Raw genomic sequence first — 27,880 nt, 5'->3', positions numbered from 1 at the left:
AAAGCTGTCGATCCTGGCAAGCAACTAGAGAGCTCCTGACTTCCTGTAGTGAATGTACAACACTGCCTGCTCCACTGAATACACAAATAAGTGTTGTTAGCCTTTCCCAATTTGTCCCAGCTAGACTACAGAACCCCTATTCCTTGTTATAAGGGGAAGGTGATGAGGATGAGAAGAGCAAGATGAGTTCTGTACACCGTTAGGGAGGAACTGGGAAGGGCTGACAACACGGTTTGGGATTTCAGTACAGCAGAGATGGTGTTGTCCCCTCACTATATTCCACCTACTGTCAGAGATAAAATAGGGAATGTGAACGTTTTGCAGAAATGTTCTGAATGTGTACTGTATATATCTTGGCCAGATATCTGAATTATTGGCCCTTTAATCAGGAGCTATGGGGAATGTGTAGTGTTAGAACACAGAAAAATCTTTGAATTAAGCAATGGTCTTTGCATGTAATGAGAACCAAGTTATAATGTTAGGAAGATTCATCTTCACAACCTTCAGCAAGGTACATACGTTGACATATTTACTTCCTTCCTATCACAATACCTCAGACAGATTTGAAATCTTACTGATCCTATATGCAGTTCTCCCAGGACAATCTCGTACTGTTTAGATTAGGAAATAGATCTGCAGATGCACCTTTCTTAGTCCAATGTATACTTTGAAATAACGAGAAAAGGGTAAAGAGTGCAGGAGAGGGGGAGGGGGAGGGGGAGGGGGGGGGGTGTAATGAAGAATGATGCCACTCGCTGGAAATCAATACGTTTTAAAACAAAAGTGTTATGTAGGAAGTTTGTATCTCATTATCCCCCCCATGGATGGGCAGCATATACAGCTAGGGGATATTTTGTATATCCTTTTATAGGAACATCTTGGCATGAATATTTTTGGAATCTGATAGTTGCCCCCTCTGTCCTAGCGAGGATATAAATACAATTTAATCCTGTCAGCTCAGGATTCTGCTTAGAAGCACGGATTGAGCTTGAAATATTGAAATTGGAATCTTTGTTTAAGTGAAATTGAAATGACCTGCAGCCGTCTCTGCTGCACCATTTGTTCTTATAATAAGAGTGCGGTGCTGTGCACCTGCCAGCCCGGCTCACACTTCCCGTGTCCTATTACATGGTGAGAGGCGGGCAGATACAGCCACGATGGAGCACAACTTCTGTTTAATGGTATCAGGAGATGGAGGATGTGACCGAGAAGTGATCTGGGATGGCACATTCTTATCCGGAGTGTCGGTGTATTTTATGTCACTGGTCTGTCCTGCTGTGGATGGGTGGTGCAGAATATTATTATTAATATTTATATAATATGAATATTGGGATCAGGAGGGGGGTGACAAGTGACATTATGTCCAGTATTTTCAAAAAAATTCCAAATAAAAGAAGGGATACATTCTTGTAATTGTATTTTTTGGGGAAACTTATTTGTGCACCCAAAATGTATATTGGAGAGTTGAGCAACCTAATAGTTTGTTCATTTTCTCAAGTCTCCAAGTCTACAAACCTGCTGTGCCCATTATAAGGGGTTCCCACCATTCCTGAGTTATATGGTCTGTACACACCTGCTGTGCCCATTATGGGGGGTTCTCATCATCCTGGAACTGCGTTCCTGTGTCTGTACCCTGTTGTGCCTATTTTAAGGGGTTCCCACCATTACCCTGTTAAATTCTATGGTCTGTGCACACCAGCTGTGCCCATTGTAGGTGGTTTTCATCATCCTGGAAAATCCTGAGTTCTTGTGTCTGTACCTTGATGTGCCTATTATAAGGGGTTTTCACCATGTGTGCCTGTACAGTACACCTGATGTGCCCACTATGATTGATGAGGCAAGGCTGTGTAAATCGATGAACATACAAATCCTTAACAGATAATAGGATCACATCTGTGTATATATGTCATCTGTGCATTTAACTTATTTCCTGGGGGTCTAATTTGATATTTCCAGTGTTTGGTAGAACAATTTGGATCACCTTTTAGATGCACAAACTCTGTTGATCTGGGGCTGCCTCCTTGTCTGTCGTTTTGTGCCAGGATTATCCATAACCCTTCGTCCTGAATATCTCACAGGAAGTTTGTCTCTTTTTCCAGGTGCTGGGATGGATCCGCAATGGGGAGTCCATGCTGAACGCCAGCCTTGTTAATGCGAGTTCATTGTCAGAAGCGGAGCAGCTGCAGAGGGAACATGAACAATTCCAGATGGCCATTGAGGTGACTGTCTTGGGGTGTCTGCTGCTGTAGAGGGAGGGGGAGAGCGCTGATAATTTAATGGAAGGTTTTTCTGAATAGGAATTGTGGTTGCTGCAATTCATTTTGTTTCATTTATTTAACTTTACTTACAATGTGTTATGGGTAAGATGCCTGACAATCCATTTCACAGTTTCTAGATGTAATAGTTGAGCAATTCCCTGGAGTTACAGGAACAGCCAGTGACCTTTATCTTATGTTAGGCACTCTGCACACACGGTGTATGGACTGGAATGTGCAGACTGCAGATTGGGTCATTTATATATTAAAAAAGTTAAATTGAATTGTGGATTAGCAGAGCCCGTAATTTGGATTTTGTTTTTGAATCTCTGATATCTGCAGCAGACCTAATCTGCGTTATCAAAACTTTCTGATTCATTACTAACTACTTGCAGACTCCTAATTGGCTTCTAAATCCCTCTGATAGGAGTCTCACAATGTAATATTGTAAGTTTACCTGTAAAACAAGATATACTGTTTGGCCAAACCTCTATGGATTCCCTCTTCAAATGATCAGGTGTCCCCAGTGAAGGGTCCTGCTAATCCTCCATCAAACAAAACATTGCAGACAATTGTGCTCTTCCAGCCTTGTGGTCACAGTTTGGTAAAGACTCTTTTAAGCCCTCCATGACTGTGCCCCAGGGTACAAAGCCAGCTCCATAAAGACATGGTCCCACCAGTTTCCTGTGGAGTAACTCGAGTGTCCTGCACAGAGCCCTGACCTCAACCCTACTGAACTACTTTGGGATGAATTGTAATGGTGAGCCAGGTCTTCTCATCCAACATCCGTACCTGACCTCACCTAATGGGGGGTATATCCCTACCATCACTACCTGACCTCACCAATGGGGCAAATTCCCAGCATCAGTACCCAACCTCACCATTGGGGCAAAGCACTACCATCAGTACCTGATCTCTCCAATGGGGCAAATCCCCATGGCCACTCCCTAAACTCTTGCGGAAACCCTACCCAGAAGAGTGGAGGATGTTATAGTGAAATTCCATAATATTAGTGGGGGGGTATAATGTTGAGCAACCGACCGAAAATGTTGTATTTTTTACAAAGCATTCCATTTCTTTTGTACTGTTTGTTGATACCTGAATTGAGGATCTGTGATGAATAATTAAACATTTTGTGTCCTAGATTCTAAACATCAGTTAAACTTTTTTTTTTTCACATGTCAGCTGTTCTTGTTAGCAGAAAGACATTTAGAAACCTTTTACTAATCTTCTATGTGAGAAGGTGAAATGCCTGTTGTTGATTGTAATAGTTTATATCCTGACATAAAGCAGTGCAGAGGTGAGATGTATATAGTCCATCAGTAAATTGTGTTCTCTCTCTATTTTAATGTTTTTCCACCCAATGTTACTTTTTGCAGTCCCTGTTCAATGCCAGCTCCCTTCAGAAAACCCACCAGAGTGCACTGCAGGTTCAACAGAAGGCCGAAGCCTTGTTACAAGCCGGACATTACGATGCCGATGCCATCCGGGAGTGTGCCGAGAAGGTGGCCATGCACTGGCAGCAACTTATGCTGAAGATGGAGGACAGACTGAAGCTGGTTAATGCCTCAGTGGCATTCTACAAAACTTCAGAGCAGGTCAGCACTTCCTGCAGATTGCAATTGACTGCTGCATTTGGAGAAGTGACACTCGGGCAGTACTGGGCATGTTTTATTCCTAACATTTTAGTCTGGGGATTTGGAGGCAGTTGGTGGCCATTCTCCTGCCTTGGCCCTTCCAACAGTGCAACTCAAGGGATCTATGGCACCTGAAACATGCACAATTATTTTATACCTGGCTTCTTTGAAAATTTAGCATGGTTATCCATCGCCCATCATGTGTAGTTTCATGTGAAAAACTTCATATAGCAGTGTTCTCCCCAGCCTCTTTTAGCCGGGCGCACCCCCTGGCACTTTTTAGTAACCATCTGAAGAGTTGGGTCACCGTACAGAGGCTACCACCCACCTACAATTTCTTCCTACTCAGCCTAAAAAAAATGCCTGGGTTGAATACTACATATAGTAATAACTTACTCTGAATCAGTGATTACATAAAAGGAGTTATCTCCAAGAAACCCAATATTCTGTAAGAATATTTCTGATCCTGGTCACATGACTGACTCCTTATACTCACTGGCTATAAAAATATGAATTTGTTGCTTGGGAAATCTTCTCCTTATAGTGTTGGAGTTTCGCCCAATAAACCCATTTTTTACGTTGTGCAGTAAATTCCAGGCTGCACAGTGAGCTTCCTATCTGTAGATTTCCCTTCTATTGTCTGATTTTGTAAATGCAGAAGTGATCGGCCAGGACCGGAGTATTGTAAAGTTGAGGCCTGAAGAAGGGATTCCTGTTACCGCCAAAATCTTTTGGCTGCAAACATAATAAGACACATTACTTGCAGCAAGTTCATTCAGCTTTTATTATTCTTCATTCCTCCTGAACCCCAAGATTGCACTATTGGCATTCTTACTGACTGCTGAAAAACAGCATAGGCAACCTAATAATATTTAGTATATAATTTGAAGGAACACTGCTTCGTAATATGTTACGAAGCATATATAAATACTGTGCTATATAAATACTGTGTAATAATGATTAGTAGGCAGGATGTTCAAAGTTTATATCCAATTAGGAAACATGCACCTTGCAATGCAATAGTATTTTAAGTATTATAACTAACTATATTATTATTATTATTATTATTAATAATAAAAAAAACAGGATTTATATAGCGGCAACATATTACACAGCGCTGTACATAAAATAGGGGTTGCAAATGACAGACAAAGATACAAGGACTTAGGAGGAGGAGAGAACCCTCCCCCTGAAGACAGCAGTGTTGGTTTTCATACATTTGGCACTCATTGACTCACTTCTCACCTTTATACACATCGGTAACACGTTAGTTTACCTTCCACGTGTCATGTGACATTTGGGTCTCGCACAGGTGTGCAGTGTCCTGGAAAGCCTGGAGCAGGAATACCGGAGGGATGAAGATTGGTGCCGGGGACACGATAAGCTGGGGCCGGCATCGGACACCGACCACATAATGCCTTTGATCAGCAAACATCTGGAGCAGAAAGAAGCCTTCTTAAAGGTCAGTATCAGCCCCTGAAACTGCAGATTTCTAAATGCAAAATTTGGGGACAAATTTTTGTCTTTTTCACTGATTGATAACTCATTTTAATGCGTTTTCTGCAGGCCTGCACGCTTGCCCGGAGAAATGCGGAGGTCTTTTTAAAGTACATTCACCGCAACAATGTCAGCATGCCTGGTGTGGCCCCTCACACACGGGGCACCGAACAGCAAGTCAAAGGTAAGAAACTCACAGATTCAATAGATTGGAGCTCAGCACAAAATAACGCATGCCACTCTGCATGGTGTGTTGGGGTGCCAATTATCCCACATTTCATCAAAATGCACAAATACAGTAGGAGCCGATGGACTGGCATTACAGCGCACTGCATGTTACAAATGCGCAGCAGGTTCATGGGTTTTACTGCATTATGGTGCATTGTCAGTCCATTAAATGTGAACGTGATGCCTTAAAACAATGCAGGAACCCAGCACATAACACCACAGCTCTAGTTTTCTGACAAGTCATGTTATAGAGGATGAAAAATACAAATATTACACTGTGGTTTAACCTGCTTATCAATGCATTATAGATGTGTGTGGGGAGGGGGTGGGGGCTGATACAGCAAATTATTGAACATTGGTGTTATACAGGAAGGTAATATAAAATGTTCTCTATTCTCTGTACACCTCCTCACGCAGTCTCATAGCCTCCTTTGGTTTACAGTACCATCTGTAAGCTGATTATACTCAAATCTATCTGTCCAACCCTTACTTGTCTCTCTTAGTCCTGGGTAAGGTTTCATGATGTCTGACAGATTTCTGAAACTCATCCTAGATAAAACGGAACTCATCATCTTCCCCCCTCAAATTCCAAATCTCCTACCTAATACACAGCCTTCCTAACTACCTACCTGATACACAGCCTTCCCATCACTCCTCTTCTGCGGCCTCTTTTTGCAGTTCTTTTCAATGGCTTCCATTTCACCTTAGAATCAAATTCATCTCCTTTGCTGTGCCTTCAAATCCCTCCACACTTCTTGTCCCACTTATCTTTCTGGCCTAATAAAAAAAAAAAAAAAACCCCTAGCCGCACTCTTCGCTCATCCAATGACTTACTACTGACTTCCTCACTCGTAACCTCATCACACGCAGGGCTCCAAGACTTTTCTAGAGCTGGCCCTACTCTCTGGAATGGTCTTCCTCGTCCTATTCGGCTTGCCCATTTTTTCAAATTTGCCTACTCCACTTCTGTCTTTTGAAACCGTCACGACTTCCCACTTACCTTTCGGATAAATACCTCCCTAGCCGCTCTCTTTGCTTAATTAATTCGTTTAATTATAAGTCCGGTCACTGTTTTTTAATAGTTGACGTCAGTGACCCTCACAGTGTCATCTGAGTCCCTGGCATTGTGACTGCAGAACTTTTTGCCTGCACTATTTCTGCAGTAGCGACTTTTTGACTGTAAACACGTAGCGGCAATGTATGTGGCGGTGAAGTGCATCTTTTTATTGGATTACCAGCCGCTAAACTGCAGAAAGGAGAAGATTACTGGTAATACCTTCAATTGCGCTCTAATACCCCAACATCCTATTTAGGTGAGAGCACATTCACACCGAAAGTGAAAGCCAAACATGGAGTCCCGACTAATGTTCAAATACTACAAGAACCAGCTTGCCCTCCCTTTATGTGCCTAACCTTACACGCTTTATATGAATTTATCAGCGTGAAGTAACTGAATTTTTTTTTGTTTTACAGCCATCCTCGGGGAGCTGCTGCAAAGAGAAAACCGGGTTTTGCACTTCTGGACCCTGAAGAAGCGGCGTCTGGACCAGTGCCAGCAGTATGTGGTGTTTGAGAGAAGCGCCAAGCAGGTGGGTGTTGGGGATCATGTTATTGGTCTCCAACCACTCAAAGATTAATAGGTCCTCCTAAGGGTGGCCATACACTGATGTTTAGGTGATAAAGATCAATATCACCCGGATATAACTGTTGTACTCCCTCCGAACAGCTTGATCAAGCTACACTGCCCCCTGTCTGCTCCGACGGGTTATTGTAAATCAATTGGAAGCACAGAGCTTTGTTGGTACCTATGTAAACTGGACAGGAGGTGCTCCCATTGGCTGGTAATTGGGGAGCATGTAGGGCAGCTTGTGCTTGATTGGCTAAAGAGGGAATAGGGGAAGAGGGGAACTCCAGTTAAATGTTTAATCACCATAGTTTTTATGACATTTTTGTTTGATACCATGATTTTATTGAATCTTAAATCTAATCCATTGAAAACAACCAGTGTATGGCCACCTTCGTCTATGTTCTGCTTCTACTGCTTTATGGTAATTATTTGATTGTAGACCTTTTTATGCCCAGTGTCCTGTCCTTTATTACACTTTATCTTATCCTACTGACCCCCAGCTGTACATCCCGTCGCCCTGTATTCTGGTGCTGATCTCAGTGGATTGTGCCCGGTGCTCTGGTTGGCGTTGTCTGATAAGTATTAATGTTCCAGTCTGTGCAGGTGTGAAGGCGCCACCTGCTGTACACAGCTGGTATTTCCCCTGCATAGTTGAGTACGTTGCTGGTTACATTATGTAGTTTCCTGCTTCACATTACATTAGCAATCACACAGCAAGCAAGCAGATGAAATTTCCAAAAGGTGACCCATGGCCGAGCGTGGATAATTGCGGTTTTAGCTCCACTTTTCCTGCATCAACAACGTCTTTAAAACAAGCAGCTCATTACGGGCCAATGGCTCCCTCGTCACGTTGGCACTTCTGTCCCAGAGAGCCGGTGCAGCTGTCCTGGTCACATGACACTGATTGCACATATTGTAACCCCTCCACCAAATTTTCACTTTGTTAAAGTAGAAATCCAGCCATGCAGCTAAGTTTACTATTGAAAGGCATACATGTGCCAAAATATTTTGGGGGTTTGGCTGCTCTGATAGCTATGGTAGTACTCCTCAACCATATATCACAGTGGGGCAATGCACCTAGAATCTGTATGTGATATTACAGGATAGGCCCCATAATGAAAACTCTCACCTCACTTGTCCTCCAGGGGTTATGTATGGCCTATTCCTTATCCAGTGATACCCCGTCTAGCAATATTGGGGTTTATTCCCCTTCTACCTTCTTGTTATATATCTTACTGGTCCTCCTCTATTGGGGGGTTTAGCCCCTTTCTAGTGATATTGTAATGATTTTCCTAGTGGTGCTCCTCTAGTAATTTCCTTTTTCCATATTGTCTCAATAAATCAGTTGTTAAGATTCACTGCATTTAGCAAGACAAAGGACCACTTCAACAGGAACACATTTTATGAGATCTAAAATATAATGTCGTTTAGGGAATTTTAACAATTCGTGATATACAAATTCACATATAATATATATTATGACATAACCTCATAATCATCAAAAATTACACCATTTACTTACATAAAAAATCCAACATTTCATAATAGATTTTCTGGTGGACTTCTCCCATGGGGGGTAAGCTGGATGGCATACGGAAACGGCTTACATCTCAATGTAAATAAATCTAGGTATATGTCATCTCTAGATTACATTAAGTAAAAATAAATATTCTCCAGTGTCCGCATTTGGATATTGTAAGAAACAGATGTATTCGATCTTGGTATATACTCACAGATTTAAGTAACTGGAGGAGCTGTAGGATTTCAATAATTGGGAAAACTGACTTACTTGTGGTTACCGCCTGTTTCTGCTGTAGTCTTCATCATTTACCTCCTATATCATTCTCTGAAAGAGCTACCCCATTCACAGAACTAATACTGCTGATACCTTTAAACGCGTAGAACATGAGCATCTACACAAGAGATTGATTACGTATATTACATGATTGGGTATATATTTGTATGTTTTTATTGGGTTAACTAGTTTTAGCTGTAATAAATGAAACATGTTTTAGGGACTTCAGCAAAATTTGGTGTATTTTTGATTCTCCCTGCAGGCTCTGGACTGGATTCAGGAGACGGGGGAGCATTTCCTCTCTACGCACTCATCCACTGGGGAGAGTTTGGACCAAACGCAGAGCCTGCTGAAGGAATATGAAGATTTCTGCATTCCTGCCAAGGTAAGTGGCGGCCTTGCCGTGTGTTTAATGCCCCAGGTTGGGACCTCTCACTAAAGAATAATGGTGTCACATTGCTTTCTTTTAGTATTCCTTACCCCCAGAGCAGGGGCCCAGCCTGCATGATGTCCTGTAATTGGTTGCTGTGTGTTTGGAGATTTGTCGCTCCTCATTATTTGTAATTCGCCATCTCTAATTTTACCCAAAGTCCCCAATAATGATTCCATTCCAGAGTCACAAGCTGCCGACAGTGCAAACTTATTTATTATTCCTGTTTCCTCCGGGGAGTCTCAGAGAATATCAGTCAAGGTCATTCCGACCTCTTCTCTTTACCGGGGCACCTTGCCCTCTCAGACACAGGATTTATTGTGCTGCAGCAGGCGGTGTCAGGACCCAGAAATCATTAGACGATCATCAGTCAACCTGGAGGCAGCAAAAATTTGGATATAAAGCAAATCACAACCCTTTAATTCCTTATAGACATTGCCTAATTTCTGAGGCTGCTATGAGCTGTACTGTGCATGTAGTCATGTCAGTCCTGCATCCAATGTGAGTCATGTGACCCAGGAACCCCAACAGGGAGCAGTGAGAGCATTTTATACATGCATTGTATGTACATATATCTTCATATATTCTGACATGTGTTTTATTATTAAAAAGCCTTTGTTAGTCTCCAGTCAGTGACTTTGCCTAGGCTGAGATGATGCCATTAGTTTGCTGCAGGTAGGAGGAAGCATTTCCTCGGTCTCCTTTTTCCCAGTGAGTGATCAAACTGCAGCATTGTAACTTTTTCCACAGACAACCAGGTTAGTCTGAGCCATCATCTGACTATCAGAAAGCAGATGGTGACCCTAGATGATAGCTAAACAAAGATGATGTTGTCAGGGGAGTTCTGGGATCTCTGGGAGAGGTAAATCTCTGGAATAGTCTCGCTGACCCATAATATTATATCTGATGACAGGTCCACCTTCAGTACTTTATTCAGTACACTGATTTTTACTTTTCTGCATCCTGACAGCAAACCAAGGAGAAGGTTCGTCTTCTGATCCAGCTGGCGGACAGCTTTGTGGAGAAGGGTCATGTCCACGCCACTGAACTGAAGAAATGGGTCACCACTGTGAACAAGCATTACCGCGACTTCTCCCTGCGAATGGGGAAATATCGGTGCACGCTGCAGAGGATGCTGGGAATCGGCCCTGAGGTACATGCCCTAAGCCACCACTACACATAGACCCCCTCTCAATTGTAGCCATGTGACCTCTGGTTTACCGTGAGTCCTGGATTAGGCCAATAGCAATCAAATGCAGCAAATTTACCATTTATATAATCCGGATGTCACATGAGCCAATATAATGTGAAATGCAACATAAAGTGCATCACTAATGCACGGAATGTGGCTCTAAACCTAAAGCCATTCACAAAGGAGTCAGTAACACAAGTCAGGCTGCCATCACTGGGAATATGACCATTCTATACAGGCTGGGGTGCATAGATTTTATTCTATAATTTTTCCCACAATCATGTTAAACATTTGATTTTTGGATTTTGAGGGGTAAACATGAACTTTTGTTCAGATATTTCATGATTGAACCAGAGCCTAATGCAGACAAAGCAGACAGAGCCTGTGGTTGTGCCATCAGTGTCCCCCTTTGATGTTTGGTCATGCCCCATGGAGCTGGTTACACCTGGCCAGTTTTTTTCATCTGCATTCTGATTGATTGCTGTCTCATCTCTAACAGTTTATACTGCGTATTGGTGAGTTCAGTGATTTGTCAGAAGCCGCCACACTCTTTTATATATCTGGGTTTATATCATAGAAATCTGATATATCATAGAAATGTCCTCTGTCTGTGCGATATAATAAATAGATCTGATTGTCCCACTATGACATCCCTGGACTATACCAATCCTCTTATTCCAGGATAATAAAGATCTGGAATTGGATATTGTCCCAGCGATCCTCACCGACCCAGAGGTTAAACTGCGAGACGCTGGCCATGAAGTTAACGAGGAGAAGAGGAAATCTGCTCGAAAAAAAGAGTGAGTGCTCTGTGCTCTCATATCCTCATATTATGGAGTTTTATTCATGTTTCATATGTCTCCTGTTCACATAAAATGTAACGATACCAAATCCAGATACTCTAGCATCACTCCCATAGATTTGTGTGTAAATCCCAGCATGCCATCCAGCTCTAATTATGGTTTTCCGTCTCTTCCAGGTTTATTATGGCGGAGCTCCTGCAGACAGAGAAGGCGTACGTCCGAGATCTGCACGAGTGTATGGAGGTAACGCAGTCCTTCCCTTCTGTGTCCCTGGGACATTAATCCTGAGCCGTCTCACACAGGGTCACCTCCCCTTCTTCCCCTTCTCTTCCAGACATACCTGTGGGAGATGACGAGCGGAGTGGAAGAAATCCCCCCAGGGATCCTCAATAAAGAGCACATCATCTTCGGGAACATCCAGGAAATCTACGACTTTCACAATAAGTGCGTTTCCTGAAATCTCTTGTCCCAACCTTCTCATAGGACTTCATGGCCAGGGCAAATATCATTATGAAGGGCCCCCAACACCTCATATAAAGACACTTATTTGTCACCTGGAAGTGTCACCCTGACACAACACAAGCAAGCACAAACATGCTGCACAGATCATCTGATGAAAGGTCCTCTTTAAGGTTTAGGTGTCTATGGCTGAATCTAAATGTCCCCAGTACATTGAGGGCCTCATTTATTGGTGAATCAGATGATTCACCACCATAGATTTTCATTTCCAAGCCCTGGGGAATTTTGTGATCACCAAATGAGTTGGCTTCCAGTCTTTAATTTTTATTGATACCAATTTATTTATAAATGATTGGTATTAATATATTTGCTGTTTGGTATGATATTATCAAACCGTTCATTTGTTGCCAAAGTTTCAAGATTTCTGGCTTCACTGGCTGCATGCTTACTTTAGGTCCATAAATCAAAACATAATAGAGACAGCCAGGAAAAAAAGTATTTATTAGTTCAGTTAATCATGGTCTCTTAATGTGGGGTTTATTTAGGACTTTTAGCTGAGACGCCCCTCTGATCCCCCTATATGTGTGGGGGGCGCCATATAAAATATTGATTATTCGGAGTCCTTGCACTCCCTGTGTACCCAGCATCCTGGTCCTTGACTCCTCCCACTAAGACCTGACCCATAATCCTCTCTGTTGCCTTGCAGCATCTTCTTGAAGGAGTTGGAGAAGTACGAGCAGCTTCCGGAGGACGTCGGACATTGTTTTGTCACTTGGGTAGGGGCTGTTATGTTTATCATCCATCTGAGCAATTAACCTATTTCCTTTGCTCCTTTTTGTGTCTGTTAAATAGAACAATAAACGTTTCTATTGTTTCTTTAAATGCCTATGGATCCTGCCAGACATCCAGTGCTGTCCTTCTACCTCTGACTACACCTCCCCCTATGTTACAGCAATTAGAAGAGGGGGAGGTGTTCCATAGTCCCATATGCTTTCTGTCCTGTTGCTGCTCCTCACTTTAATAAAATAGAGTACAGTACGTAAGGCTGGTCACCCTACGACAGGAAGTGTCTTACTGGCAGGATCACCAAGTAAATTAAAAAAAAGGTTAAATACACTTAATGCTGCCCACTAAAATCTATGTCAGCCTCCTCGTCCTGTATATGTTGTCATTCTGTATTGTGCGCCCTTCCGATTCTCTGATCCTCTGATTCTTCTCCTTTCTGCAGGCTGATAAGTTTCAGATGTATGTGACTTATTGTAAAAACAAGCCGGACTCCAGCCAGCTGATCCTGGAACACGCTGGAACCTTCTTTGATGTAAGTGTCGCCATTGTGTGATTGGCTGATGGTCACCTTATCTTTGCTCTCCCTTTGACCGTCTGCTTTGCTTCACAGGAGATACAACAGCGGCATGGACTGGCCAATTCCATCTCATCATATCTCATCAAACCCGTGCAGAGGATCACCAAGTACCAGCTGCTGCTCAAGGTGCGAAGGAGATAGCTGAACCTGCGCAGGGTTCACATTTAATTCACTGGATGAGGGAACCCTGCTTGGCCTTTCACCTTGTTTATGACAGAAGATTCAGAATAAAAAAACACAGCAAATATTGTACAACAAGCACATAACACATATACAGAAAGGACAATTTCTCAGTAATTGGCTGGCAGGCTCCCTTCACTTAAATGACCATCTCTGGCCTCCTATATATGTTTGTATGCTTCCTTTGTTCTTTGTTGTATTTTTTGGAGGTTCGGCGTGCAAGACACAAAGCAGTCATTCCACCTCCATGATAAATATTTATGATTAGTAACTCCGTATAGAATACACCAAGTGTTCTGGGTGTCTGTCTGTTCTCTGTTCGGGGAGGGGATTATGGACTCCAACTTTTAGGAATACCAGAAATTATATCTGTTCCGCAGGAGCTGCTGACCTGCTGCGAGGAAGGGAAGGGAGAGATAAAGGACGGCCTGGAAGTAATGCTGAGTGTACCAAAGAGAGCCAATGATGCCATGCATGTTAGCATGCTGGAAGGTGAGCGACCGGCCGGATCAAATAATAGAGAAATGTATCTGTATGTAAATCAAAGCCTCTGTCAGGTTTTTATTGCAGTTTAAGGGCCTTTTCTTCCATTACTGTGCCAAAGGCAGATGTCCCCGTGACCGGAAGTGAGAAAATCCCACAATCTACCCATAATGCAACAAACACAACAATAAAAGCCGGACAGATGTGTTCAAAACTAAGAAATATTTTATGTGCAATTCTTGTTTTACATAAAAATTTAAAAAGAAAATTAATTAAAAAAAATTCCAGAGACAAAAATCAGGTATTGTGTACTTACATGTGAGTATCCAGACTCTTTTTTTTTTTTTTTTTTTTTTTGGGGGGGGGGGGGGGCATAATGATATTGGTAGAATGGTGGCCCTGCCCATGAGAAACTGGTGAAGTTTTGCCCAGTGTTGCAAAAAGTTCAAGAGGCATTGAGAGTTTGAATCACAAAAGTTTAATACTGAGGGGGGAACCTTGTAACACTTGAAAGTTTACCAGCTTTTTATGCTGCTGTTACTGATTTTGTGCCATGGCTTTCCCATTTATCCCCCCTGCAAACAAGAAAGATCTATCACAGATTGGTTTAGTAACTTTTAATATTGAGTCTATTCCTTTACCTGTTACATGGGTGGATTGTTGGTCCTTATCAATGCCATTATTTTTCCCTGTGGACATTTCAGTACGGATTGTATCATTTATTGTATTCCAGGTGTGGATTAGATGTTTCCATATTTTCTGGTGACTCCGCCTCTTTTTGTTTTCAGGGTTTGATGAAAATCTGGATGTTCAGGGTGAGCTGATATTGCAGGATTCCTTCCAAGTCTGGGATCCCAAATCTCTTATCCGCAAAGGCCGGGATCGACACCTTTTCCTGTTTGAGATCTCTCTAGTGTTCAGCAAGGAGATAAAAGATTCTGCAGGACACACAAAATATGTTTACAAAAATAAGCTGCTGGTAAGAGACCCTCTGGGCTGTGCACTGCTACGGTGTGTGGGCCCCGACGTCAGCCTTTGGTACCCATAGCTCAGCACCCCAAAGCCCGGGGAAGCTGAAAAGGAATCTGATTTTCCCTGCGATTGTTAATCCCAACAACCTTTATTTAACCTTTCCCAAAATATAATATGCAGACAGACAGATTGTGACTGCTGTGGATGACCAATATTACCCAATCTTCCACCACACAAAAGCAGATTTTATTAGGAAAACATTTGGGGCTGTTAAAGCCATACAGGGGCTGGGGCTGAAATTGGGGCTTTTGCAACCTTATTGTACAGACACTTGCTTGTAGTGCAGTCCCAGAATGGTCAGCCAATTAAACTCCCCTTATAGATGTCCAACTTCTTCAACAGATGCTAACATGTGCCTGTAGAAAATGCTTTTGGATGCTCCCAGGCACCAAACAGTTGAAAATGGGCATCTGTAAGCGGCTGACAATGTCCAAATATTAGATTAGCAACCCCAAAAAGGAGCCCTCAATGCCGGCTGGCAACGCTGCTTCTAATTTTCTCAGACTGCAGTTTAGGGTTGTCAGTCTAAATTAGAAAAAGCTGTTAGTGGCCGGATTTCTAGTGTAGAAATTTTACAACAAAAAATGATTGGCTTAATAAAAATATTTGTATTCTTACATTGTGCTGGATATACTGAGAAATAGATTTGGGGGTTACTTTACAAGTACTTTAAAATTAACCCAGAAAGCCCAACTATTTTGTTAGGTTTAGATTAAGCGCACGGGGATAAAGCTTCTGTCAGGTTTTTGAAGTCCCCAATTCATTTGCATTTGCAACAGGAACCGAAGTTAAATTATTATTACACTGTATTTATATAGTGCTGACATATTACGCAGTCCATAGTCCTGTCACTAGCAGTCCCTAAAGGGGCTTACTATCCTTATGTCCCTACCATAGTCATGTGTCTTTAATACAGTTTTTAAGGTCAAGTTTCAGGGCTAAGCCAAAAACCTAATTTTGAGATGTGGGAGGAAACCAGATTACATGGAGGAAACCCACAAAAACACAGGGAGAACATACAAACTCCATGCAGATATTGTCCTGGCCAAGATTCAAACCTGGGACCTAGCATTGCAAAGACCAAAGTGCTAACCTCTGAGCCACCATGCTGCCCTAAAACCAACCATCTCTCTAGTGGGGGAACAGACAACAATTTTTTCGGTGAAATGATCAAGGAATAAAACAGGAAGTGAGGTTTAAATTCCCTCCATGGGGTCACCATTAGCTGAAAAAATCTCTGCAGTTGTGTGAAATTTTGAAAACTTTTACAGGTCATCTTTTCTCTCTTCCAGACCTCCGAGTTGGGGGTAACGGAACACGTTGAAGGAGACCCTTGCAAGTTTGCTTTGTGGTCGGGCCGAACGCCGTCATCTGATAACAGAACAGTTCTCAAGGTGAGTTCCTCATTAAAGGGAAAGTATAGGACATGGATTTGTACACATTTCTGGTCAGAGATTCCTCTGTGAATCTAAAATATTAATAGCATTGTTTACCTTTAACATTGTCAGCCAGTAGATGGCCAGGTGCCTTTGATCAAAGTATTTTCCTGTTTTATAATGATTATTTTCCTGATATTTCTTCTTATATCCATGGGCTGTGCTTGGTATAGGAAGCTCTTGCAGAGGTGACTGTAACTAAAACTCTTGTTTTTGAGTGATAATTTAGTGACCATTCACCAGCTCTCGGCTGCCGTTCTTACTGGGGTAACTATGGATGGTAGTTCCACCTATATGGAGCATCCTGTTCTGAGGAATCTGAATATTAGAAAGAGGCTCTGCTCAGTTGTATCCAGAGGACAGGGGGGTATATACAGGGCGTATGGGGCAGAATTCTGCTTTATTGGTGTGTGTATAGTAAGGGCCAGGTGATCTTGTATAGTGTGTGCTGTGTGCGGGGAGGGCCAGGTACTTTTGCATTATTCCTGGTTGTGAGCCACATATAACAGGTTCTCTTGTAGAGTGTCTGGCTGTTGAGGGAAGGGTCAGGTATCTTTGTTGGGTGCCCAGATATTGGATTAAAGTTGGTGCTCTAGAGTGCCTGGCTAAGTGTCTCTGGATTTATACAGAAATGGTCAGGTACTCATATAGGATGTTTTTGGTAAGGGAAGGGTACTCTTGTAAGAGACAGGTGCACTTGATTCTGTTGGCTGTGTTTGGGGAAAAAAACAGACACCCTTGTAAAGTCCCTTCTCCTATAGGGTACTTACTGTGTGTGGGAAGGACGGGTACTCTTGATGCTGCTGGCTGTGTTTGGGAATATACTGGAACTCTAAAATTATTGTTTGCAGCAAAGAAGAACTTCTGTGGGTGCCTGGCTGTGTGGGGGAAGTGACAGGTGCTCTTTTGGGATGCCCAGCTATGTGAATGAAAGTCAGGTGCTCTTATAGGTTGCTAGATATATCCTATAAGGACAGGTATTCCTAAATGCTGTTTGCCTGAGGATCTGCAGACAGTTTGTGTTTGGGATGAGATATTGCAGCCCTCCAGTATACAGTTTACTCTATGTGGCTGGAAACAAGTCGTTGTGGTGCCGCTGTGCTCAAGTATCTCTCCTCCGCAGGCGTCCAGCATCGAGGTGAAGCAGGACTGGATTAAGAATATACGAGAGGTGATCCAGGAGAGAATGATCCACCTGAAAGGAGCGCTGAAGGAGCCCATCCAGCCGCCGAAGACCCCGGCCAAGCAGAGGAACAACAGCAAGAGGTAAGCTATATGTATTGGGATGATATATAATATAGATCTAAAGAGAGATGATATATAGTACAGATATGTATGAGGTTATATACAGTATACTATAGACACAAAATATAGACAGATATTATAAATATTTAATGAGTTGATATATATAATATAGATCTAAAGGGAGGTGATATATAGAACAGATCTGTAATAGGGTGATATATAGTATACTATAGACCTATAATAAAACATACACAGACCTATAAAATATTTGTATATATAGTAAGATGGGACTGAGCTACACTTGTTTTCTCATCTCAGCTGTCATTTAAAAGAGCTGCCGCCAGAGGGAGACTTTGCTGTTCAGTGTGTGTAACATAATGATAACATTCTACAACAGCAAGAACAAACAATATATAATCAGATGACATATAAAGTACAGTAGATCTATGAAGAGATGATGGTAAATGAACTCACATTGCTCGGTGTTGATTCGGGGGGTTGAGCCTTATTTATGTTGCCCTGACATAGGTCTGGACTTTATTCTGTGTGATCTTAGCTGTCATTTAACAGAGCTGCCACCAGGGGAGACATTTCCAAACAGTGTGTATAATGTTATATAGTAAAATTGCTGTCGAGAAACTTTACAAAACATCTAAAAGAGCTACAAACATTTCGCTTTATCCAGTATAGCGGCAGACCCCAACCCCCCACCCCTATACTATATGTTGCAATTTATTATCTCCAAACGATCCTTTTATCCTAAACTGCCACAAATGTTTTCTGCTCATATTTGCATTTACAGTGATATTTGTTCCTTATCCACTGAGCATTCTTCTTTCTCCAGGGATGGCTTGGAGGATCTGGATAGTCAGGGTGATGGCAGCAGCCAGCCAGACACAATCTCCATCGCTTCCCGGACCTCACAAAACACTGTGGACAGCGACAAGGTAGGTTAAGGTTTGTTATCCTGAGTGATGCATCATGGCAAGGCTGCAGTGCCAAGCTGATCGTCTGTGACTTCAATAGAGCACATCCAATCAAACTGACCAATCTGTGTGTCACATCAGATATTTTATTATTTTTTTGTTATTCCTGATTGGTTGGTTTGGTTTTAAGGGGTGGGCTTAGAAGTCAGCATTGTGTACAGGATAGACCTCCCCCGCACTGATTTAAAAAATCATACATACAAATCTTCAGTCTGATATATAAATTTTGGTGCTTTTGCAGTGGCCGAATCCATTTTGTCATCTTTATTCTCAGGCTTCAGAGCTGAAATGACATCAATCAGGTTCCAGGTGGAAATGATGGTTTGGGGTGTTTGAGCCCCAATAATTATCTGCATCAGGGCTGTTAGTGCCTGGGGGACCACATACAGGTCAGGGATTCATATGACCAATCACAATCCCTCACCTCACTAAAAACTTAAAACCATGTGCTGACCCCGCCCCCGAGGAACGGAGCAGGACAGCCTGATTGTTAATACTGAACAGATTTATATCTTAATGGGAAATGCTATGATTGTTGTTTGCAGGATTTCTTGCAGATATTATGGGGTGTATGCGGCACTGCGTACATTGGATTGCATAGGTTTAGCATTGCATTATAGTTTATATAAAGTACTTTGTGCACATATTTGTTCGATTTGCACTCATTGTAATTTGCATATTGTGTTATGTGTGGTATTTTTGCTGCTGTTTCCTGTATGATGGGGTCAGCCCAGCCCTGAATGAAGAATAGGGGTTTTACCTGCTGAACCGGACAGATTACTGACCAGCCCTGGGATGGTTCTGTGCGTTGTTGGAGGAGGGGGTCTCATCTTTTTGTTCTTTACTTCCCACCACTTAACTGTGTACCTGCCAGTGCTGCAGCTTCCCTGTGTATCCCTGCCTGGCATAATGCTGACACACAAATGTCCTAATGCCCCCCATCCTGCTAGAGACCTTCTCTTATCACTGTATACAGATCACATGATTTCTCCAGTGGTATCTGCCCCATCCACCCCTCTTGTCAATAGAGGGATTAACCCCTTGTAGACTCTCGGAGCAGCAGAGGGATTGTTGTCACTGATCTCGCACATGAATGGCAGTCTGAGCAGCTTATTGTCATTGGATTGTGTGGTGTGTGGGGCTATGCCCATCGATTTGTGAAATAATCCCCAGGGAAACCTCCCCCCTATTTTTAACACAGAGGCCCTGGGGGTATAAGGGGAGTCCTGGGCAAAGCTCTCTGCTCATCTCCATCCCTGGTATCCTATCTGAGGTGTGAGGTTGTGAATAGTAGTCAGTGGAGAAGTCTGTGACCCCGTCCTCCCCCACCTCCAGTGTGCATCCTCCACTCCTCCCACCAGAATTGTAGCTTAATTGCTAACACAATATCTGCTAATCACAAGATGTCCTGACACACATGTGATGTGCTGCGGGCAGTGCCGGCCCAGCTATGACACCGTACAGACTGAATAACTGACACACAAGCTGCACAACGCAATCTGCACACACAGCCTCAACTACACATACTGCAAAACATTGATCTGCTCCAAAACAACACAGGTTTTACTACACACACTGCACAACATCACTTGACATACGCCCCATGCACAACACAATCTGCACACACAGCTTCTACTGTAGAACATTGTTTGCTGCTCCACCACATTGCACAACACACATCGTGCACAAAACAATCTTCACACCCAGCTTTCCCCACACGCACACTGCAAGACATCACTCTGCTCCACGATACAATCTGCACCACAGCCTTAACTAGACACACACTGTACAATATCACTTACTCTACAGCATACATTCTGCACACAACACAAGCTGCACTTGCACACCACACACTGTACAACATCTGTACACTTAGTGCTGCACAACAATATACAACACGCACTGTACACTGTGTCTGTTCTGGCTGCAGCAGACACACACAGAGCTGCACTCACTGTCTCATTTTCTCGTTGTCACTGATACAATCTCCTCTCACGCTTTCTCCACTGTGGTGTCACACAGACCCGCCCTCACACTGTCACACCTACACACTGACACTGACAGTCAGAGGCTGGAGACGGCGGCAGGATGAAGAAGTGGCTGAAAGTTAATAAGCTCCGCAGGGCGTCTTCGGTAAGAACCCAACAGATCCCTCGTCCTCTGTGTACCCGGGGATGGTGCCGGGTGATCCTGCAGGGCTAAGCCATCAGGTGTGGCGGGAGGGGCGGCGGCTCCCTCACCTGTGCTCAGGTGTCTTCTGCTGTGCCCGGTGGGGGGAGGGGAGCATTGTTTAGAGCTGTAGGAAATGGGCATTGGCATGTAATTAGCAGAAGGCACCTAGTGGGCAAAGGTAAAGTTTATTAAAGGAAATGGGCAGCATGAGAGGCATGGGGTGTACCTGGCAGCAGAACTGGGTGGCATATGGCAATGTATACAGAGAATGGTCACTGGCTAAGGGGTAATCAGGAGACTGGATGGCATAAGGCATAATGTTGGAGTTATGGTTATATAGAGCTATAGGCATATAGAAAATGGGCACTGAAAGGTAGTGCAATTTGGACCTGGCACTGGAATTGTGTTTGTGTGGGGGGGGGGGATATAAGAGTAGTGCTATAGTTTTAAGAGGAATGGGCACCATCACAGGTGTATTAAGCAAATGGCACTGGTATGAGGGGGTAAATGGTTGGAATTGTATTTATTTAGAGTAAAATAGGTGTACATGGACTTGGCACTGATAGTATATGGGGGGGGGCTTTAGTTCTATAGGGAATTGGCACCATCACTGGAGTAAACAGGTGATGGCACTGACATAGGGTTGTATTTGGGTATCATTATGTGCAGAGCTGGCAAAGTTCTCTGACACTCCTGTTTGTGTATGGTCAGTGATGCCCAGGTCCTTTCTGTCACTCCACCTGAGGGTTAGCCTGGTCTGTGTTGGTGCTGGGTGATCCTTGCCAGGGTGCCAGCAGTTCTATACACTGCAGCTCACACAGAATTTACACCACCTATGTGCACCTGCTGGGCACATGCAGATGCCCATGCAGGGGGTAGAGGTGACCGGGAGCTGACATGAAATGGGTTGAATAGAAGACGTCGCCATTCCTTCTATGTGAAGTACATGTGACCTACAGGCATGTGCGTGTACATGTGTGCTATATGCTGTGTATGTTGTATGCATTGTGTATGTTATATGTGTTGTGTGTTCTGTGTGCGGTGGGGATTGTGAAGCCTCCATTTGGAGATTCTCCTGGATTTCTCCTTGTTGATTATCATGGAATAAATGATCTTTGACCTGATAAGAAATGGTTTCATTCTGAGGTTTGGCCTTTGTGCTGCAATATTTTCTGTATCCCAAGAAGGTGCCCGGAAGACAATAAACCTAGGTGGAACCGGAATTTATTGCACGCCAGTCGTACCCTCCCATCCTCGATAATGGCGGTTCCTCTATAGACGATGTCCAGCTGCAGGACAATTTGTTCTGCCTGGGTGCTGGCTGCGGGCTGCGCTGCATCCTATGTGGGCACCATACAATCACCATCAGCTAGGACAAGCCAAGGCCACATTGCCCACCAAATAGCCCCCCATATGTGTTACATACGTGTAGATAAAGCACATGCAGCTGCGCCCCCACCCAGCGAATTGTAGCAGAATGTCCCCATCCAGAGTCTTCAGACCCCCCAGGAAATCGTCTACACACAGACATTTACCTGCCAGTGGATTTGTTATTCTGCTCAGCCAAGATCCGGACAGAATCCCCCGATCACTGACCTCACTTTCTTCTGCTGAAGTTGAGCATTACACCCTGGTCACCTCCATGCCCCCACCCTGTGATTGGACAGTGAAAAGGATGCGGCACACTGATGAGATCACTACTTTGCTTTCTTTTTAATCGTTCACAAACTGCTCCCCCGGTGGGTGAATGTAGGGTAGTGAAGCCACCGTCTGCAGTAGTTTGGTGTCAGAGGTGGGCCCTACCTGATTTATTGTCTGTTCCATTGCACCGCCATTACTGCTCTGCCAAACCCTCCATTGCAAAAGTGGCCCGATTCCGCAGTACCCTCCGCTGCCCATAGGGTGACACATTTCTCCGGAGAGCACAGCTCAATCATGATCACTCTGGTGCTGAGGGTGAATCCGGTATATGGGTCTTCTCTGCCATCTACTCATTTCATGATTTGGTTTTGTGCATAGAAGACTTCCCTGAGCCTTATTTATTACTGCGTGGTAATGATTGGCCAATATGGATACAGAATATACAGCGCTGGCGTTATTGGATGCACAGTTGTCACTTGTGTCCACTGAGAGCCTGAAACTGGGGCAGTACCGCCCTGGCAGGGGTTAATGCCGAGTGTCAGCCTCATGCGGGTAAAGTCCAGGCAGATATAGGAGATTGGGCGACGCCTTCACAAGCTGCCAGGAACCTTCCCCAGGTGCATTCCTGAGGCTTCACCTTTGAGGAAAGCTTCCACCCCCTACACTGTGCATGTCTAAAGTGAGCACATCCAATGCCAGGGCTGCACCCCATCTGCATCTGCACCCCATCTACTGGCAGGGAACCCTCACTGCAACCCCTGGGACAAACTTATCATTCTACAAGTTGTCATTTCATTGGGTGGGAAGGATCACATGACCTGGCAACTTCTCAGCAGACAGAAAAATAAATGCAGCTCCAACAAAAAAAACAATAAAAGTCTCCATGCCTGGTACATAATCCCCTGTGCAGCAGAGCTCCTACTGGGGGGGGGGGGGTGAAGCAGCACAGAAAGCCAATCAATTCATCTTCTGCTAAGGACCATGCTGGTAGAAGAAGAGGGCAGGGTGATACAAAGAAAAGGTCATCATTGTGCTGCTTCTACTCTCACAGTCCAGTCATTGGCTTAGGATGAGTCCTGGGTGTCTTGAGGACATTTAGTGGCAGTAAAAATATACTGCACTAAAGGTGAATATTGCAGCAGTTGGTTTTGTTGTTTCTTTTTTTCATTCTTATTTTTGGAGTTCCTCTGTTTTGTATTCTCTGTTACTGGAGACCCTGGCAGGTCCTTTTCACACTGCATTGGCGGTTATATTTGTGCCGGTCAGGAAAAATCTGCAGATCTCATCAGACAAAGAAGCCGATTGTCTGCAGAGGGTTCTGATGTCTCTGCTGTACAGGAAACCAAGCAGGTGCCGATCAGTGACACCAGAATGTGAGCCAGCACCATGAATATTCAGGCTTCGGGCTGTGCTCCATCCCATTCCTGGGATTTGGTTGATCAGAGAATTTCCAGCTTCCTGGATTTTATGATTCCCCCTTAGATTTTTTTCTCGTCACCGATCCACAATACAGTGGCAGTACTGAGTGCGGTGTGCAATCTGCATCACTGTAAAATCTCCACTCTGCATATTCCAGGATCCTTGCAGATTCCAAGGGGGGTAAAGTGGTGGCTGTAATTCTCATCTGCATTGGTCAAAGAGGACCTGTCAGTAAATTGATCATTGAAGGGGTTAATATGTCAACAAGAGAATAAGAGTCAGTTTGTGCCTCAACCCAGGTGAATGTTGCCAGAGATGCTGTGTCCTCTCATCCCTATAATAATGAGGGTGGCTAGGCTTCCTTCTTCCTCTGACTGTGTCATATTTCATGCTCAGTGAGGCCATGGTGCTGGTTGTGTGGGCCCATCACTCATTATATATGCAGAGATATCGCAGGATCCCGCACATGATGGAGGAGAGAAATCACTAAGCTCTCCCTGTCCACAAAGACTTTATCCAATGAGATCCGATATTGTATGGCGCTGCCTTCAACACAGAAAGATTCATCTTTATAAAAGATAAAATCCCTGTCATCATGGAGGAATCAAAAAGCAGACCCAGCAGAGTAGAGAACTCTGGGCAGCGTGCAGAGAAGGAGGAGCTGGAATCTCCATGTGGAAACAGCAGCCTCTCTGGATAGGTCAGACATGCCCCCTGCCTCAGAGTCAGCTGCATCCATGAGCTTTTCTAATTAGAGGCTCTGTCCCTGACTCACAGTTGAGGGTGAGGTTGGACCCCAAATGTAATAAAATCTATGGTGGGGTATTGTAGTACAAAACAGAAACACCCGAGGGTTGTTAGGTACAGAGCGAGCGTGTGATGTACCCCAGTCTATGGCCAGCCCTGTCTGTATGTACATTGAGCTGTGTGACAGCGCTGCGGCCCTGGGGAGGGTTAATGGGTGGAAGGTGCCATGGAAACCTCTTATCAGTGATGTGGCAGGAACTGCACATCTGTCACCCTCCCACAAGGCCGCACTCGGCATCCTCCCTGCCGCAGGACAGACTGAGCCAGGTATATACGGTGCAATGGGGGGTGCAGCAGGGGGCGGTAAGGACACTGCAGGTAGGGGGGATCAGATTGGATCTAAACCTGAGAACACACGTGGCTGCATTCGTTTTCTTCAGGTGACAACGATCACCCACACAGATTCATCTTAACTTATGGAGTTGCAGCAGCATTGTCTCCTTAGAACAGGACTACAGAACACCTCCCTCTTTCCTATGTTGTAAATAGAAAAATCTGGGCTAGGCTAACAACACTGCCTGGGATTTTAGTTCAGCAGTTCTTGGTTAACTGGCAGGATCAAAAAGTATATATTCAATGTAATATTTGCCAAAAAGGGATCCAATAAGAGCAGCTCATTGTTGGGGTTCACATACACATTCACCGCCCCTTGTGACACGGCGCAGTCTCCAATATTCTCCTGCAGCCAGTTGTATCCTAAGAGTCTCTTGTACTGCACATCGCCCCCTGTTGGTAATCAATGCAGCCCATGATAGGGAGGGGCCTCAGGTGAGGACTGAAATGTTTTGTTAGTTGGGTGCAGATCTGGGCCTCAGGTGAGGACTGAAATGTTTTGTTAGTTGGGTGCAGATCTGGGCCTCTGGTGAGGACTGAAATGTTTTGTTATTTGGGTGCAGATCTGATATACACCACCAGGGGGCTGATAATTGGGCTCTCCTGGAAGCAGTGTTTTGTGATGACATCCTTCATAGCTCTTTTATGATTGGCTGGTGCTCTTTTATGATTGGCTGATGATACATTGTAAGCTTCCCCAATTTTTGTATTACTTGTTGTGCTCACAGAATTCTGTGCCGGGGATCTCATGTAACCCATAGAGGGGAAAATAGGATTATAAGTAGAGTTAGGGAGAATCCTGCTTACAGTGCAGTCGTGTGCCTCCTTGGGGGAGGGGTTTTTCTGTTGTAGGAGTGGTCTAATTTCCAATTGGTGGACACAAAGCAGCTGACAAGCCTCCTCAATTGTGCTTACGCTGGAGGTTCCAATATGTAGCTCAGCACAACTAGAAGTTGAAACTGCACTCGCACAAAGATTGTGCTCTGCCTGTGGCTCTGATATCTGTTATGTGATGACTGCAGTGATTGCTGGAAGATTTGTGTATCATACAGCCCACACAGCTCCGCGGGTCATCCAGTGTGGTAGGACAGATTTAAACCCCCAATGTAGCTGTCTGATGGAAGTCTCTGCTCTGATGTGTCATCAAAACTTTCTTTTTTAGCATGGCTAAGACAGATCAAATGGCAGTCATGTTACACGAGGAAAGATGAGCACAGCACCACTTACTGGCCAGAAAGAAGGCTGCATAAAACAAGAAAATACTTGCAAACTCACATTTCTTATGACCTTTATTTGTATCAGTGTTGTATTAGGATCAAGTGGCACTGTAAATTCTGGCTGTGATTACCATAAAAAATAAATTGCTGAGGCTTGAAGCCAAATCACTGCCAAGCCTCTCGGCACCTTTCACTGGCTGCAGTGTGACACCATTCAATTTGATGGGACCCCGCGGCCCCTTTATGTGTCACAGGGCATGGTGTGGCATTGTGTGATACTCGGGGTGGTATTCGTAGTGGCAGAGTGCTGCTTTCATACCAAGAACAGGACGAGTTTGGGTTGCGGGTCCAATTTTTTAAATTTTTGTCACTTTTAGGATAATTAAATCTTTGTAAACTTTAAATCCCTTTTCCGGGTCTGAGGTCATGCTATACCTTTACCTGGGGATTCTGCCAGTAATGGCACTTCCTGCTGCAGGTTGACAACACCAAGCTGGTGCACATCAATTATCAGCAGCATTGTCACCTAGCTGTGTGCTCTCCCCTTCTACTGAATTTAGATTTATTATCCGGGATTTATTTTTGTTTTTTTCTGGTTGATTCATTTTGTGTTTTCTGTTTGTTGTTGTTCTCTGTGAATCTTATCTCTAAATTCTAAGTTATTTTTTATTTGTGTTCAGATTTTATGCTGACTGCGCTGCCCTGTCTTCCATTGGCTGGTTTGGCATTGGTGTATATACTGGTGTGTGTATATATATATATGATCTCAGGATTTGCCCCCTATTGGTGTAGTATAGGGGTGAGGGAGGAATTTTTAGCATCCAGCATCGTATTTCCTATGTATGGTGTTTTGTGTCATCCTTCTCCTTTCTCTTCTCTTGCAGCTGTCGGGAGGCTGTGAGCTCACTACTGTCCTCCAGGATTTCGTGGCCATTCACAGCAATGAGCTGAGCATCCAGGTGGGTCAGACGGTGGAGCTTCTGGAGAAGCCGAGCGAGCGGCCCGGGTGGTGTTTGGTGAGGACGACTGAGCGGAGCCCCCCGCAGGAAGGTCTGGTGCCTAGCAGCGCCCTCTGCATCTCCCACTCCCGCAGCAGCGTTGAGATGGAATGCTTCTTCCCCTCCGGAAAAGGTAGGAAAGAGAACCTGTCACTGATAAAACACTACTTTATATATCGAGGATTCCCAGGATACACCAAATGGCCCTCACAAGGAGAATAATTTTGGAGAAGGCATTTTGCAGGCCCCACCTCCCCTATAACATATATATATATATATATATATATATCCCCCATCCCAAATTAAATTCACTCCCAGCCATAGCCATTAAATGGAAGTATCCTTTGGCCAAAAAATCATGTGCCCCCCCCTCCCATTGCCAATAATTTGTTGTTGACCCCCCTCCAAATGTCCTGGTTGTGGCACCGCTGTGAGTGATTGGATGGGTAGATTGAATCATTGCCCCCCAGTAGTATTTAGAAGTGGGTTTGTCTGGGTGCACCAGTGAGTCATTGAGCTCTGATGGCCATAAGGTGGCACTCTGCCCCTGCACGTTATATTCAGCTGTAATATGTTACTGTGATGAAGCTGAGAATCCTGAATATCTGCCATGTAGGCTGCTTATAGATGTATTCCAACTATGCT

At 44.0% G+C, this 27,880-nt stretch overlaps 1 protein-coding gene across 1 annotated transcript in view; it reads left to right on the top strand.

Moving 5' to 3' along the window:
* The window catches only part of KALRN (kalirin RhoGEF kinase), a 144,763-nt gene that overhangs the window by 72,645 nt on the left and 44,238 nt on the right, over positions 1–27,880 (top strand). The window contains 19 exon segments of the mRNA XM_072417896.1: positions 2,100–2,219; positions 3,635–3,853; positions 5,205–5,354; positions 5,459–5,573; positions 7,091–7,206; positions 9,302–9,424; positions 10,440–10,622; positions 11,343–11,461; positions 11,641–11,707; positions 11,799–11,908; positions 12,630–12,699; positions 13,152–13,241; positions 13,320–13,412; positions 13,847–13,958; positions 14,738–14,928; positions 16,274–16,375; positions 17,541–17,683; positions 18,507–18,609; positions 27,122–27,368. Coding sequence (XP_072273997.1) covers positions 2,100–2,219; positions 3,635–3,853; positions 5,205–5,354; positions 5,459–5,573; positions 7,091–7,206; positions 9,302–9,424; positions 10,440–10,622; positions 11,343–11,461; positions 11,641–11,707; positions 11,799–11,908; positions 12,630–12,699; positions 13,152–13,241; positions 13,320–13,412; positions 13,847–13,958; positions 14,738–14,928; positions 16,274–16,375; positions 17,541–17,683; positions 18,507–18,609; positions 27,122–27,368 — 2,473 coding nt within the window.

The sequence above is a fragment of the Pyxicephalus adspersus genome, chromosome 7, assembly GCF_032062135.1.
Source record: "Pyxicephalus adspersus chromosome 7, UCB_Pads_2.0, whole genome shotgun sequence".
Classification (NCBI taxonomy): domain Eukaryota; kingdom Metazoa; phylum Chordata; class Amphibia; order Anura; family Pyxicephalidae; genus Pyxicephalus; species Pyxicephalus adspersus.
The sequence above is the reverse complement of the archived record's forward strand: the minus strand, read 5'-3'. Positions and strand labels throughout refer to the sequence as shown.